This window comes from Tasmannia lanceolata, unplaced genomic scaffold, assembly GCF_043159265.1.
Source record: "Tasmannia lanceolata isolate RefF3 unplaced genomic scaffold, GAP_Taslan_0.1 ptg000002l, whole genome shotgun sequence".
In the NCBI taxonomy this organism is placed as follows: Eukaryota; Viridiplantae; Streptophyta; class Magnoliopsida; order Canellales; family Winteraceae; genus Tasmannia; species Tasmannia lanceolata.
This window is the reverse complement of record NW_027518679.1, coordinates 54,823,805-54,839,418: the sequence shown is the minus strand read 5'-3', so window position 1 is coordinate 54,839,418 and position 15,614 is coordinate 54,823,805. Positions and strand designations below refer to the sequence as shown.

The 15,614-nt window shown below is 36.5% G+C and overlaps 1 protein-coding gene and 1 pseudogene across 3 annotated transcripts; both read left to right on the top strand.

Annotated features, from left to right (window-relative positions):
• The first annotated feature begins 382 nt into the window (after nucleotides 1–382).
• LOC143846179 (U5 spliceosomal RNA) lies at nucleotides 383–501 on the top strand (annotated as a pseudogene).
• Nucleotides 502–1,534: 1,033 nt separating this feature from the next.
• LOC143887140 (hyperosmolality-gated Ca2+ permeable channel 1.8-like) lies at nucleotides 1,535–15,413 on the top strand. Of its 3 annotated transcripts, none has more exons than XM_077391254.1 (12): nucleotides 1,535–1,848; nucleotides 1,962–2,111; nucleotides 3,841–3,976; nucleotides 6,174–6,275; nucleotides 6,536–6,655; nucleotides 6,816–6,896; nucleotides 7,492–7,832; nucleotides 8,250–8,495; nucleotides 11,041–11,365; nucleotides 12,423–12,656; nucleotides 13,105–13,107; nucleotides 15,060–15,413. In XM_077391254.1, the coding sequence occupies exons 1-12, from the start codon at nucleotides 1,535–1,537 to the stop codon at nucleotides 15,285–15,287; spliced, it is 2,280 nt and encodes a 759-aa protein (XP_077247369.1). In that variant the 3' UTR covers nucleotides 15,288–15,413. The 3 variants fall into 3 exon arrangements, with proteins under 3 accessions (XP_077247369.1, XP_077247375.1, XP_077247363.1); XM_077391260.1 differs by lacking the exon at nucleotides 13,105–13,107 and adding an exon at nucleotide 11,603 and having other exon boundaries at nucleotides 12,445–12,656; XM_077391248.1 differs by lacking the exon at nucleotides 13,105–13,107.
• Nucleotides 15,414–15,614: the final 201 nt, after the last annotated feature.

Below are 15,614 nucleotides of genomic sequence, written 5' to 3'. Positions count from 1 at the left end.
AAAGACCGATTATAACTGAGCTGACCTGGTTGAGAGTGTTGATACAATGGGGTCACAGACTCACAGCCATGTAGTGAACCTTTTATTAAGAAATACCTAAATGGACACTTCTCTATCAATAATCATGGTCGAGTCTCCCTTCAATAATCAAAGGGCTAGGATTGTCTGATCTTGCTAGAGCCAAGAAGATGGATTGAGGGACAGACCAGATAACCAATACCTGTAATGTGGGCCATGGCTACTCTTTTTTTTTTTTGGTACAAGAGCCTTTTTTCCGATGTTCTAAACTTAGTAAAATTAGTCCCACATCGGAAAAGAAGAGAGAAATTCGAACAGAGTCTACCTTATATAAGACCCGATTAATGCTATTTAAAAACTACGCAGCCTCGTGGTGAGCACATAGCGAACTATTCTTTCGCCTTTTACTAAAGAATACCGTGTGCTCGCCACTCCAAGAGGCATACGCCTATTTTTGGAGGGTCCTCTCTTTACTTAGGGAAAGACCCTTACAAATTCGAGATCAAATTTTATCGTTAAGGAAATGATATTTCCACCCCCTAAATGGATAAAATCCGCCCCCCCCCCCTTGTGTGTGAGAGAATGGTTCACTGCTTGAGGTTAAATTCTCTTTCTTCAACGTTTCTTCTTTACCTTTAAAACTTAACGAAACCTTGGAGGTGGGGGGATATCATTTTAGTTATAATATTAAATTATTCTGTAAAAATAGTAGTAGGGGGGGTGGCTCGGGGAAGAAAATGGGATAAATACATCATTGGCTTTTTTTCTTTCCAGCGCCACCTCTTATACTGCAAATGGAGTAGTAAAAAATAAGGTTTTAAAATACCCATGTACAGCATGGCCCCGAATGCTAGTATGCATTAAAAAGCATTGTTGAGTGAGATTTTATACGGTGTAAGCCAGTCCCTTATTTTTCAAAAAGTACTGCATAGGATGATCCAAACCGTCCATATGATGGGCCATAACGTAAGCAGGTTGTGCCCAAAAAATCATTTCCATAGGATGATCCTAGCCCTCTGATCTAAAGAGGTTTCTATAAGAAGCAGTTCATCTATAGATCAGAGAGTTGAGATCATCCTATAGAAATAAAATTTTTTGGGCACAACCTATTTACGGTATGGCCCATCATTTGGACGGTTTGGATCATCCTATGCAGTACTTTTTGAAAAATAAGGGACTAGAAGGGCTTACACCGTATAAAATCTCGAGTTGAGGGTATTATGAGTAATTTCATATATTTGGATTCTTACTTTCCTTTTTTGCGCGCCTCTTTTAAACTCTCTCTGATATCTGTCCCGCGATTTTCTGCAGAAAATCCTGCTCCCCATGATTACCAATTTGCTATGCAACCTAAAAATCCGATTATAGAAATCAAAACATCACTGCAACCTTTCTATTTTTATTAATAATCGATTGTACTGTAAATATATACACAAGCATAAATCGAAAAAACCCATGTCATCTCCACCACACTAAGGCCTCTCTTTGAAAACCCTCTTTTTTTTTGGGTATTTTGATGGGTTCTTTAGAAGATATTGGAGTTTCTTTCATCATAAACATACTCAGTGGATTTATCTTCTTGTTAGCATTTGCTGTGTTGAGTATTCAACCCATTAACGATAGAGTTTACTTTCCAAAATGGTATATAAGTGGCTCAAGGAGAAGTCCTAGGAGGAGTGGAAATTCTGTTGGGAAGTTTATTAATCTCAATTTCAAGACTTATTTGAGTTTCTTGAATTGGGCTTGGGAAGCAAGGAGGATGAGCGAGAGCGCGCTTATTGATCATGCTGGACTAGACTCTGCTGTCTATCTTAGGATTTTTGTTCTTGGGTTTGGGATTCTTACTTCAATTATCTCTCTCTTTTTTTAATTTGGTTATGGATTGTTGTAGTTTTGAAAATTTTACTTTTATAGATCTAAAAATTATTGATTTCATTTGACAGATTGAAGATTTTTGTGCCAATGATGTTCCTAGCGCTCTTTGTTCTGATTCCTGTCAACGTATTCGGTGGAACATTATTTTATTTAAAAGATTTAGTTTACAGTGACATTGATAAGCTTTCAATATCAAATGTTAAACCTGGGTCCCAAAAGTAAGTTCATACTTCTCTTACTCATGCAAGATTTCTTATCAGTGTATGCTTCTCTTACACTATCAGTTATGCTTCACAGAAAGCTATATACTTATCTGATCTTTCTATAAGCAGATTGGACAGATCATTTAATAGGACATGATCATTTTATAAAATAGCTTAAGGAAATGCTTACAATTATACTTGATAGTGAGAAAAGGAGTGATTCCCCCCTAGTGAAAAAAAAAATCTGTTATTAGTCTAGTTGGTTGCAAGTCAATTTCTCAAGATATTTTACAGACATGGGTTATTTCTTAGAAAATACTGAAAAATGATGCATTGGTAACTTTCACTTTGTTTATTGAAATGCCATGATATTATTGAGAGAAGTCTGGAAGTGTCATAAGTGCAAATGTTCACATAATCATATTTTACTGTAAATTAGTTACAAAAGTTCATTTAAGCGTCACAATTGACTTGACAATTTCAAAAACCATATCTCAGGGTCTAGATGGGCTCGGAAGTGCCCACAATTTAGCATAAACGATCGTACTTAGTCAGGCCTTGGTGTACGTCTCACATTCTTTCAGCTTTTGTAAGGTTAGGAATATATTTACCGGAAACTTTCTAGTTGGATGAGAAGCTCGTTTCCCTGGAAACTCGCTTTGGAAGCTAAGTTCTTCTCACTTCCCAAATTTAGGGGAAGCGCGCTTCCCAAACGCTTCCTATGTGTTTCTTCTTAATGGAGAATACGTTTCCTATTTAGGTGATTATTTCTACCCAAAAGAATATTTTCTCATTTTGATAATGTTGAAGGAGTGTATTTAAAAAACAGTGCATTTATAAATTGAAAACTAATCTTAAGTTTCAAATGAAAATTATGTGGATCTTTTTGTAAAATCATAACATTCAATATACATAAAAAAACATATAAACTGTAAATTCCTAACACTTGTAATTCTAATTAGCAATGAAGTCTTCTATTTTGCTTGTTATCCTTTCCTATACTAACCCTTCCCTCCTAACTTATGAAAATCCTACTTTTTCTCTGTACTTCTTGTTCACTTCTATTGAGACTTGACTTTCAACAATGCTTCTCATACATTTTCTCTGTACTTTCTTTAGAACTTTTCGCTTCCTGCATTTTCTCTATTCTAAACCCTCGCTTCCCGCATCGCTTCTCGCTCTGGCAACTATGGTTTGTATCTCGGATAAATATTGTATCTACAGAGTTGAAGCACTGAAATGGGTTTATTGTGTCAGAGTGGTTATATTCTTGGTGTTTATGAAGATTCAAGGCACACCCGCGGGGTGTGTGTGGTGGTGGGTTGGGGGGGCTGCTACGTTTATTTGATGCACTTGGGATAAATGACAGAAAAATCATGTGCACCATCTTTAATTTCATCCTTGAAGGATGTAAGATTTTGAATGCATCAGTATTTGGTTTGCTATTTAGTGGTGAATTTTGTCTTTTAGCATCTATTGCCATGTTGCATGTTGCAACCTTGAGGTCCCAGAACCAAATCCAACCTAGTTACCAAATACCGAACGACAAAAGGAAATAGAATTTTTTGTTTTCCAAAAACTTGGATATCAACATAAAATCATTTGCTGCTTTACCACCATGTGACCACTTTTTATTGCATAAATGTATCATGCTGATCATATTTTATATACCATTGTTTTCCCTTTTAATTTTATAGGAAATGTAGTTGGACATTGTATTAAGAGAAGAAAATTTATGTTTCAGGTTTTGGGCCCACCTATCAATGGCATATGTGTTTACAATATGGACTTGCTATATGCTCTACTTGGAATATGATGAAATAGCACGTTTGAGGTTGCGTTTTCTAGCCTCACAACATCGCCGTGCAGGGCAGTTCACAGTAAGAACTCAATGAAAATTAAGATTTATTGTACTCCTGAAATTAAATTAAGTACCCTACATATTGGGAGAAATCAGTCATGTGCTGTGTAGAGATCTTGACAAAATTCAATTATTTTCCATTTTATAGAGTAGATCTCTTGTTGACGGTATGTGGAAGATGTTACATGATATGACCACTTTGGTTGTACGACTTGATTTTATGTATTTTCTCACAACAATATGCATTTACCATATTCTGAGCACACCTTATTTCCTTATAAATATAAATATGAAGAGATAAATCGAGATTTAATGGAGTGCCCTTGAATTACTTTTACATCTTGGATGCATAAAAACCCGAAAGTCAGATGAAAATTGTTGTAGCGTGTTCTTCAGGAAGCATAATCATATGAGATTGGATGGGTTCACAGATGCCTATTGGACAAGATCTCCAGCAGATAGGAGATCGACTACAAGTTACTGCATCTTTGTTGGAGGGAATCTAGTCTTGGTAGAGTAAGAAGCAAGATGTGGTGGATGGGTCGAGTGCAGAGGCAGAGTATTAAGCTCTGGCTCATACATGCGGGGAGTTGACCTAGTTGAGGTCTCTTCTATCTCAGATTGGTATTCCTTCTTCATCTCCAACATCATTTTATTGTTACAACAAGGCAACACTTCATATTGCTTCCAATCCAGTGTTCCATGAGAGGACGAAGCATATTGAAGTAGATTGTATTATGAAAAGCTCCAAAGAGGAGAGATCATCAGTACCTTCACTCAATTTGGAGATAAGCTGGCAGATGTATTTATTAAACCATTGGGGAAGTCCAAGTTGAAAGATATTTGTAAGAAGCTCCAACTTGAGGGGGAGTGTTAGAAGGGTATTTTAGTCTTTGTATGTAACCATAAGTGAACACACAAACACACACACACACACACACACACACACACACACATGTCATATATTCTGAGATGTTGTCATTCGACTCTCATTTCCTCCCTCATTCTCTTTCTCCTTCACTTCTCTTTCTTCCATGGAGATTAGGTTACATCAAACACATGGGATGTCATATCGGCATGGGGCCAATAATACCTCGTAACTCTATATGGTATTGACATGTGGTTGGGGTCCTTAGAGGGTAGACTGGTCATTGTACTTTCTTATACTTGATTACAATGTACTTCTGTATTGACATTACTGTTCTAGACATGTCTTGGATGTCACTAGGTGTTCGATGTGTTTAAGCCATTATGGATGATATTGTTGCTCATGTGATGGTTTCTAAGTGTGTATTTATGCTTATTTTAGCATTTTCCAAAGTTTCATCTTAAAATTTCATCATTTGCACCATTCAAAAATAAAATAAAATCATAATTTCCATATGCTTCCCTACATCTCTGTGATTGAACAAGATTTCCACTAAAATTCCACCGAAACCGAAATGTTTATGTTTCCGTGCAGACCGAAACACGAAACCGAAATTTAAAATCTTGTTTGTTATAGACCTATGATATAATCTTGTACTCATGTTGTTCTGGATGCATTTGCACAATAAATAATCAATTTAACATAATAAAGTTAAGATTTAAGCACTTGCCAAGATAAGCTTGAAAAAATGTGGTTTACACTCGAATTCGACTTGACTTCAGTCACATGTCAATTAATCTCTATACTATGTCTGTAGACATTTTGCTTGAAATGTCCCAAAAGTTATTGACATGCACCGATGTCGGCTGCCGACATCTTATAACTGTTGAAGTACCCATGGATTTCACATTGGTAGCCAGTGAAAGCAATACATGTCAGCCAAAACTGACATGTGTCAGTCGATGTTTGAAACTATGACCAAGGAAGCAGATAGTTCGAGTCATGCCTGACCATTCAACATGATAAAAGAAGAGAATAGAATATCCTCAGTGACACTGCAGTAGTGCCTTCCAAAAATCTCATGTAAATGACCATATTATTCTTTTCTGATGTATTATTCAATACTGGTATACTGATAAAAGATTAAATCTCCTGCATGAATAGAAACAAGTCCTGACTTTTTTTTTTAGTTTTTAATGTTGATGTTGCATTGACCGTGAGCCGTGACCAACACTTCATCATGATCAATTCTTCTTTCATAACTTGACTATGCCTAACATTCTTTCCAATGGTTGTGATTTTTTGCTGCTCACAATTAATTTTAATTTGGTTCTGGATATTGTTGAAGGTGGTGGTCAGAAATGTGCCTCTTAATTCAGAACGCTCAATGTCAGAGGTTGTGGACCATTTCTTCCAAACTAACCACCCCAATCATTATCTTGGTCACCAGGTATTCTTCATTGTTATAATTAAGTTTTTTTTTTTTTTTTTGAACAGGGTGATTTTCTTTCCATGACATGGCAGAATAAGCTTATGCAGTTGTTTTCACTTGTCATTATAGAATAGGCTGTGCAAAGCTTTCTCCACTAGGAAGTTCCTTGCGAATCTTCATATATTATATCTTTTCTTCTTTTTCCATAAATGATAAATATGGTTTTTACTATGTATAATTTTATGTATTTATTGATAGTTGATGTTTGTTATTTTCAGGCTGTCTACAATGCAAACGAATTTGCTAAGCTTGTGAGGCAAAAGGAGAGGCTTCAAAATTGGCTGGACTATAACCAGCTCAAGTTGGAAAGGAATCCAGAGAAAAGGCCAACTACAAAGGTATATTATTTTACAATCCCATGAGGATACAAATCCTTGTAAAAACTGACTTATTTTTAACTGAGACTCAAAGTTCAGTAAAGGCTCTGCCGGCTAGCTGTCTTTCTTTTGTGTTTAAAATTTGAATAATTGATTGCTGTTTTCTCTTTTCATCTTTCAGATTGGATTTCTTGGACTTTTTGGTGAAAGGGTGGATTCGATTGAGTTCTATGAACACAAGATCAATGAGCTTGAGAAAAAGGTAAGTCTTCTAGATACATAGATAACAATCTTGTATGGCGCATTTGTGTTTGCATCTCAAAGCTGTTGATGATAAATGTCTTTGTAAAATTGTGGGGATGCATACTACATATGCATTGCATTTTTCAATTGTATGGCAACAGAAACTGTTCATAGTCGGATTCTACTTCCTAGTTTTAGATTATGAATGATTACATTTGCTCTATTTTGTACATGTCTATAGCCACTTAAGGGCTGATGCATTTTCTTATACTTGATTGGTACCAATGTTTTAAATGTCGGTTTAGGTGTCGTTTTCGGCCACCACCGAAAATTTCAGTTTCCGCCGAAATCAAGTAAAATTTGGTAAAAAAAATTCGGTGGAAACTCTTAAAATTTTGGTAGAAATCTTGTAAATTTCGGCGAAATTTCGCTGTAAAAAACCGATTCAATGTACTTTCGGTTTCGGTCAACACCGAAACTGAAACATTTCGGTCGAAATTTAAAACTATAATTGCTACGGATATAACAGTCAGATGTTGTTTTCGATTAGTTTGGATGCTCAATTATGTATGCTCCAAAAAGTATTTATAAAATTTTCTAATGTCATGTTTCAGATGGCATCTGAGCGTCAGAGGATTCTTAAAGATCCAAACTCTATTATGCCAGTAGCTTTTGTTTCATTCAATTCGCGATGGGGGGCGGCTGTATGTGCACAGACACAGCAAAGCAAGAACCCTACACTGTGGTTAACTGATTGGGCCCCAGAACCACATGATTTGTACTGGAGGAATCTTGCTATACCATTTGTTTCTCTCAGCATCCGAAAGCTTGTTATATCAGTATCAGTTTTTGCACTGGTCTTCTTTTACATGATACCCATTGCGTTTGTTCAATCACTTGCGAATCTTGAGGGTCTAGAAAAAGTTGCTCCTTTCCTCCAGCCAGTGATCGAATTGTAAGTATTAGTTGTCTGAGGTGCTTTATAAGTACAATAAAGTTTATAATTTCAAGATACTAAAGTAAGTTATTACGTAAGATGACAAGAAGACTTAGTTGGGAATTTTTAGGTACCTTTTTAATTGTCAATAACCATGAACTTCCATAAGGGTAAGTGGTTACTGTGATGACTTGCTTGCCAGTGTTTATTGTAGCTTTTCTAGTCTGTCATATTATAAAAACGAACTCATGATTTGGGCAACCCTAGCTACTCTGCTTAACTTTTTGAATATTGAAGTCTTGATTGCTCATTCAAGATTTTATTTTTAGGGATTTTCAAAGCCTATTTCTTAAATGAGATGTCAGTTAAATGTTTGTTCTGGCATGGCATTAATTTTCACTGTTATTGACTTTGGACACTTATAATATCATGCAGGAAAGTGATCAAATCATTCCTCCAGGGATTCCTCCCCGGTTTGGCTCTAAAAATATTTTTATGCATTCTTCCTACTGTCCTGATGATTATGTCAAAAGTTGAAGGCCATATGTCCCTATCATCGCTCGAGAGAAAGACTGCGGCGAAATATTACTATTTTATGTTGGTTAATGTGTTTTTGGGGAGCATAGTGACCGGAACTGCTTTCCAACAACTCCATTCTTTTCTCCATCAATCACCTACCCAGTAATGTTCTCACACCTTATGATGATGCAGATCTACATTTGCAGATAATACGCTTCTTATTTTAGAGCAACTTAGTGTGAATGAGGCCATATTGTGCACTTATACTTCTTTGTAGTTGTAATTTGTAGAAGTTTACAGTTATCAAAATGTAACAAGGAGAGAATATATGACTTTGAGTGAGGAGACAACACTTTTGATGCACATGATCAATGTGAAGTTAAAAAGTATCACTTTTGATTTCTTGATTGTGGACGTGATGGTTCATGATACAAGTAAACTATTAGGAATCCACCAAAAGTACATCAAAACTTCACACACACATATATAGGGCCAAAACACCTTAAAACCCTAGCTTAATCTTAACCATCAGTATAGGATCAATCTTAGTCCTTAGATCAACCTAAATAAAGAGCACCCCAAAATGAAAATATGATGTGTTACATGTTGCTATCTAAGAAACCCAAATAACCAACTTTTAAAACTATAGTACTTCTAAAATTACTTTCCCTATTGGATAAAAAACACTATTCAATTTTTTTCATTGGACCTACCAAAACTTATTGAAAATTTTCTTCGAAATTTAATAAATGATAGTCTCCATGAATCACGTCCTCGAGGGCAGCATTCATGGCAATCATCACTATGATCCAGATTGCCAACTTTTGTGACTAATGGAGCTATGTAGGTCCCACAGTTAGCATTAGCATGATGTTTCTGTTCTGATGGGGACCATCCTAGGCCGATATTCTAATTTTTAAGTGTCATTTAGGTGTCTTTTATGTTTCTTAAGTTATAAGGGGTACTGTGGTCTTTTTCCACCAATATCTCTTGGTTTTAAGTTGTAGGTACTTAAAATGGGGCCCACATGTTTATTACAAAAATCTTAAGTGATAGGGTTATTTAAGACATTTGTAACTAATCACTAAGTTATTAAGTGACCACAGTGGCCCACATTGTAACATAAGGGAGTAATTGGATTTGTGGGACTTGAAGTGAGTTAGTTTCCATGATGGGTTTGAAGAGTTCTAATTTATTTGAAGATGAGATAGAGTTCATGTAATGAGGTCGTTAAGTCATTAGGAGTGGAATAAGTCATTTGACAGTTGCCTAGTTACTTATTGGTAAAAAATAGGACTTCTTAGAGATTTAAGAAATTTGTTTTAAGAAGGAAAGTCCATGAAAAAAGTCTCAAGTTGATAGTAGGGTAGGAATTGGGGTTTACAACTTAATTTGGATGAGGCTTAGTTAGAATTCCAAAGTCTTCCCTAATCATGAATTTTTCAGGGCATGATCTCTCTCTCTCTCTCTCTCTCTCTCTCTCTCTCTCTCTCTCTCTCTCTCTCTCTCTCTCTCTCTCTCTCTCTCTCTCTCTCTCTCTCTCTCTCTCTCTCTCTCTCTCTCTCTCTCTCTCTCTCTCTCTCTCTCTCTCTCTCTCTCTCTCTCTCTCTCTCTCTCTCTCTCTCTCTCTCTGTGTCTCTCTAAGGAACCATCAGTCCTCCCTCATTCCCTTTTTCCTTAGATTCTATTTCTTTCTCCTCCTAAAAAAGTAACGAGAAGTGTTAATAGTAACGACACGTGTGAAAGAACGTACTCAACTTGTAATAACTTAACGACTCCCATTACATGGACTCTATCTAATCTTCTTACAAATGAACCAGGACTCTTCAAAACCATCGTGGAACTAATTCACTTCAAGTCCCACAAATACGAAGACTCCCTTGTTGAAATGTGGGCCCTTGTAGTCACTTAGTAACTTAAGCAATTTATTGCAAATGACTTAAATACTCCTATCAGTTATGATTTTTGTAACAAACGTGTGGTCCCCATTTTTAGCACCTACAAGTGAAAGTGACTACATGATATTAGTGGGAAAAGACTGTGGTACCTAAAGGAAACTTAAAAATTAGAATATGTGTCCTAGGATGGTCTGCATCATGTTCCCCTCTTGCTTACTTGCCGATCTTGATCTCTCCTTTTCTTTTCTTGAATCATCTTTGCTGAATTATGGGATTGTTCGTGAACTCAGTTCCTAAGTAGGTGCAAGGAAATACACTTGAGTATGCAATATGCTTAGTTTTTAAAAATATTTATTTGATATGAATGCATGCACTTCTTAATTCTTATTTAGTGAGGAGTTGTTTGCATAATTAGTGAGATAATCTGGTTACACTTGTAGGAAGAAGAAAAATGATATTTGGATTGCATGATGTTTATGCTGTTATGATTAGATCAGATGTGAAATTTCGCATATGAAAATGCATGAGACCATTCAATTAAACTGGTTTTAGACATTTCCATGGAAATTATGATTCATGCATGATGTAAATTGGGAGGTGTGGTAGCCTGTATATCATGCAAACTTGGAAACTTTACTTTCATATTTGATAAGCAGAATTGCACATGGAAGTTTGCATGCTCTTAAACTCAAAACCTTGCATATCCTTTAGCTGTGCACAATTAAATTTTGAAAATTTCTCATCGAGTGAACATCTCTATTAGCTGGTCAGACATAAAAATCCTTGAAACTCTTTTTCTATCTCTACAGGATCCCCAGAACCATTGGAGTATCGATACCGATGAAAGCTAATTTCTTCATTACATATATAATGCTTGATGGGTGGGCTGGCATTGCTAGTGAGATTCTACGACTGAAGCCACTGGTCATATTTCATCTGAAAAACATGTTTTTGGTGAAGACTGAAAGAGACAGAGAGAAGGCAATGGACCCTGGAAGTGTTGACCTTCCGAAGAATCTCCCAACACTCCAGCTATATTTTCTCCTGGGGATTGTATATGCTGTTATCACTCCAATTCTTCTTCCATTTATATTTGTCTTCTTTTTGTCGGCATACTTTGTTTACCGCCACCAGGTCTGTATTAATCCCAATTATATGCTTTTTCTTTATTTCCGATACATCTTCATAGTGCTTATTGCTAGAGCAATTCAAACATTCAATATATGAGAAAACTTGAATTAAACGTAGAAGGTTACCACATTTTTAATGGCGGAAACTGACTCTATACATTGAATATCTCTACCATAAGCTCTCCTTTCAACTTAAAAAGGTACTGGTTTCAACAATTACAAGGTTATTTTTGTGAAGAAGAGTGATTCTTGATGTTTTTATAAGCACTCGTGGATATTGACGTCATTGTAAAGTGCAAATGACGTTACTGTTAGCAATTTCTATAAACTCATAGGTAATCAAAATTAGAAGGACTAGTGGACTCAGTGGCTCAGGTAATTCAGTCATTTTCTTGGTGAGTTAAATAGTAAAAAGAAATCGTGAAAGATTAGGAATAAAAGTTAGGTGAAATGTGATGATATATGTAAAATAAGAAAACAATGGACATATACAATTTGCTGATGCGTTTTATTGTTGAATGATTCATTCAACGCACCGAACCAAGTCACAACATAAACGATCTGAGTTGGTGTTAAATTGAGCTTGACCTTTCACAGAGTTGATGTGGGTCCTTTCCAGGTTTTTGAAGCTTGAAAATTGGCTTGTAATGATATTAATGACTTAGGAAATGATAGGAGTACCCTTAGTTCTTCAAAACTGACCAACCAGTTCTTATGGTGTGTTTTTTATCTTGCGATCACTTTGATTGCCTTTTCCATAAGGGATGAATGAAAAGGTCAATTATTTTTCAAGAATGACTTAAAATACCCATCAAGTGAGCTCGTGCAAGTGCAGCAATGACTTTGTACCATTTTTTGGAGCTTAAATTATTGAGGGAGAAAAAAGGGTCTACACAACATTTGAAAAACATGCTGACTACTTTTCCCTAAAACTCTGCCTGCCTTATAAATTCTTGTGTTCCCTAAGAATGCTATTGAGAAGAACACTGTCGAACTTTCATATAAAACTTAATTTTTTCTTCACCTATATAAAGATTAGCTTATGATTTTCTACCTTCCAGATTATTAATGTCTACAATCAAGAATACGAAAGTGCTGCTGCATTTTGGCCGCATGTTCACGGACGCATTGTTGCGAGCTTGTTAATATCCCATCTTCTTCTTCTTGGTCTGCTCAGCACAAAGAAAGCTGCCAACTCCACTCCTCTACTTCTTGTTCTGCCTGTACTGACGATATGCTTCCACCGGTACTGCAAGAGTCGCTTTGAACCTGCATTCAGAAAGTATCCACTAGAGGTGAGCTTGACATGATGCATTTTTGTAACTTCTTTCAGCTTTATTTTCATTTTGGAAATCAAACAATTGTTACCAGTAGAAGAAAAAATGCTTGATGAATTCAGAATTAGCAGTCTCCCTCAGTTAGATCTGGAACTGATACTTAAGTTCGAAACTGATGTTTTACAGCACATAGATGTAGCAGCATGTTGCCCTATTTGTTGTCTCCTATGGTCAACATTCTTCCTCTTTGTGGGTGCTGGCTGGAAATTCCTGGCCAGAAGTGCTAGACCGAAAATAGAATTTAGATTTATTGATCAGTGAATTCATCAAATTTGGGTACTTTAGTCAATTCAAGTCTTAGTCTTCTTAAACATTGAGTATCATCATGCAAAAATTGGCAGAAACTGTATTCATCACACTAAACCTGCATACCATTTCATGCATTCAAGGAGTTAATGCCAAACAGCAGGTGTTCAATGGAAATCCGCTGGTCTGGTGTTATAGGGGGTGTCCTTCATTGTTTTGGGACTGGAAAGGTGTTCCCTTTTACGCTCAAGGAGCTCTTTGTGATCTGGTGGAGACCTGAGCTAATTGTAAGGACTGCCTGTATGTGGATTATGGCTCCGACTGCGATTTTTTTATTAATTTGGACTGAAAGAAACCAGCAGGTGTTCAATGGGAATTGAAGATCAACTGGAAGATTAATTTGGGGGTTAAAATTTCTCATGGCGAGTTGGACTCTTGGCAGAGTTTTTCAGAGGTGGTTCCATCTCTGAACTTTTTATGAAATGGAGAGAAGTGCTCGATGATAGTAAAGGTAAGAAGAAAAAGATCGGTTAGTTGGACATATCTGCCAATCGGTGTTACTAGGTAGTCCCGGTCTGGCTGGAATTCGAGGGGTGTTTAGAGACAGCAAGAGCTCTAAACTGTGGGAATTTGAAAATGAGGGATGAGGTGAGAATTTTAATATGTGGTATGGAAGCTCACAGGCATCCCTCCAAGCAAATTTATGCAGGGATGAGGTCGTAACGGTCTTCTGTATTGGCATTGAATGGATGGGGTGTGCAATAGTGACTAGTGACTTTGAGGTAGGCATTGATGATGTTTACTTGTGGGATGGCTCGGCCCGTTATCTGTAAGCTTGCTTATGCTATATTAATAAATTGTGTTTCCTTTCAAACAAAACTGTGGGAGTTTTAGGGTCCCAGCAGTATTGCTAATGCCAGTCGCAATTCCCCTGAACCCAAGGCCTTGTTTTCTGGCTCGAGGATTTTCAAAGCTAGGTTTGAAGGTGGTCCTCTCATGGTGGAAGGTAGCTCAAAAAAAAAATCAAAGGGCCGTGATGATTGGGACTTACTTACAATCAATGACATAGTCAACATAACGAGGGAGAACAACATCACTTTTAAACATGCTTTAAGGGAGGCTAATGAAATCGTGGGTGCTTTGGCCAAAGATGGTGTGGGGCAGCATTTCTTTTTGAGGGGTAATCTTTGCCCTGTGGGGCAGCATTTCTTTTTGAGGGGTAATCTTTGCCTTATTTGTAGTTTTTTTTTTCTTTTTTCTTGGTTGATTCAGTCGTTATAAAATATAAACTTTAGCCTCTGTTTAATATAATTGGCCAGATTTGGAGAACACATTTTCTTTCAAATGAATCTTAAGAATATTTTATGCAATAGAATCTTCGTAAAGGATAATCTAGTACCTGAGACCGCCAAAATGGCAGGGATTGGCAGCTTTACTTGTGTTTGATCAATTGTCTTCTATTTTATTTTATGAAAGTTTCCATATCCTTGTTCTGCTGCTGGTAATTTTTTAAAGGAACACTAAAATATCAATATAGGTGTATTTCGTACCAACTAAGGTGACTGAACACATGGATATCCATATACTATCAATGATAGATACTTATCTTCTCATCAGGACATATTTGTTTCTCTTATTTGAAGTTCAGCTAAGTTGTTTCTGTAAACTCTAGATGCATTCAACACAAATGCACTGTATCAACTGGGAAATGGAATGCCACTCACTTTCTTTGGTACTTTCCAGTTGCCACCCATCTCATTTACGTGGAATTTTTACAGTGGTTTCTACAACTCATTGTAAGTTGTATGAACCAACAACATACATATATCCATACACATATATATATTGGGAAATGATATCAACACTTGGTTTGGTGATAGCACTCTCATCTGTTCTACACTTTTGTAATAACCTGCTATATGCTATTACAATTCCTCAAAAGCCATCGATAGTTAATCAAAGTGTTTAATAAAGTGAAGAGTTATAGTTTCAAAACAAACGAGTGCATATATCATTTCCCACATCTATACACGTGTGTGTGTGTGTGTTTATGCAGTTCTTGTTTTCTTTTCTAGCTTCATTTGCTTACGTTAATGTCGCTTTTTCGTGTTTTAGGAAGCCATGGAGAAGGACACATTGGAGCGAGAATTGGAATCAAACCTTAACCTTAAAGCATTCTTAGCTGACGCATACTTGCACCCAATATTCCAGTCACTCGAGGACGTAGAAATGGGAGAGGTCATAGTAGAAAAGAGTCAATCTCATAGAACTATGCCCACATCGAGTGAACAAAGTTCACCATCCCCTCCTGATCATGCCCATCAATATGAAGTTAAGCCTTGATCGATTGTAGACTCTCCGACCGCCGGTAAAACCCAGTTTTCTTATAGTGAAACACCACTTTCGCTCAAAATCATCTATTACAGTTTATTGTTTCATGTATGTATGTCCATTCATGCAAATGTAAATAATGAGTAGACACTTCTTGGGTAGGAAAAGATAGGAATTCAAAATTCTCTCAATTCCATTTGTCTGAATCAGCATTATGCATTATTGTTTGTTTTCAAAAAAAAATTATGTATTATTGTTAGACTAATGATATTCCCACTACCATGTTTTGATAAGGATGCGAAGTCACCTTGTCTTTTATTATTTAACCAGCTGTCAAAA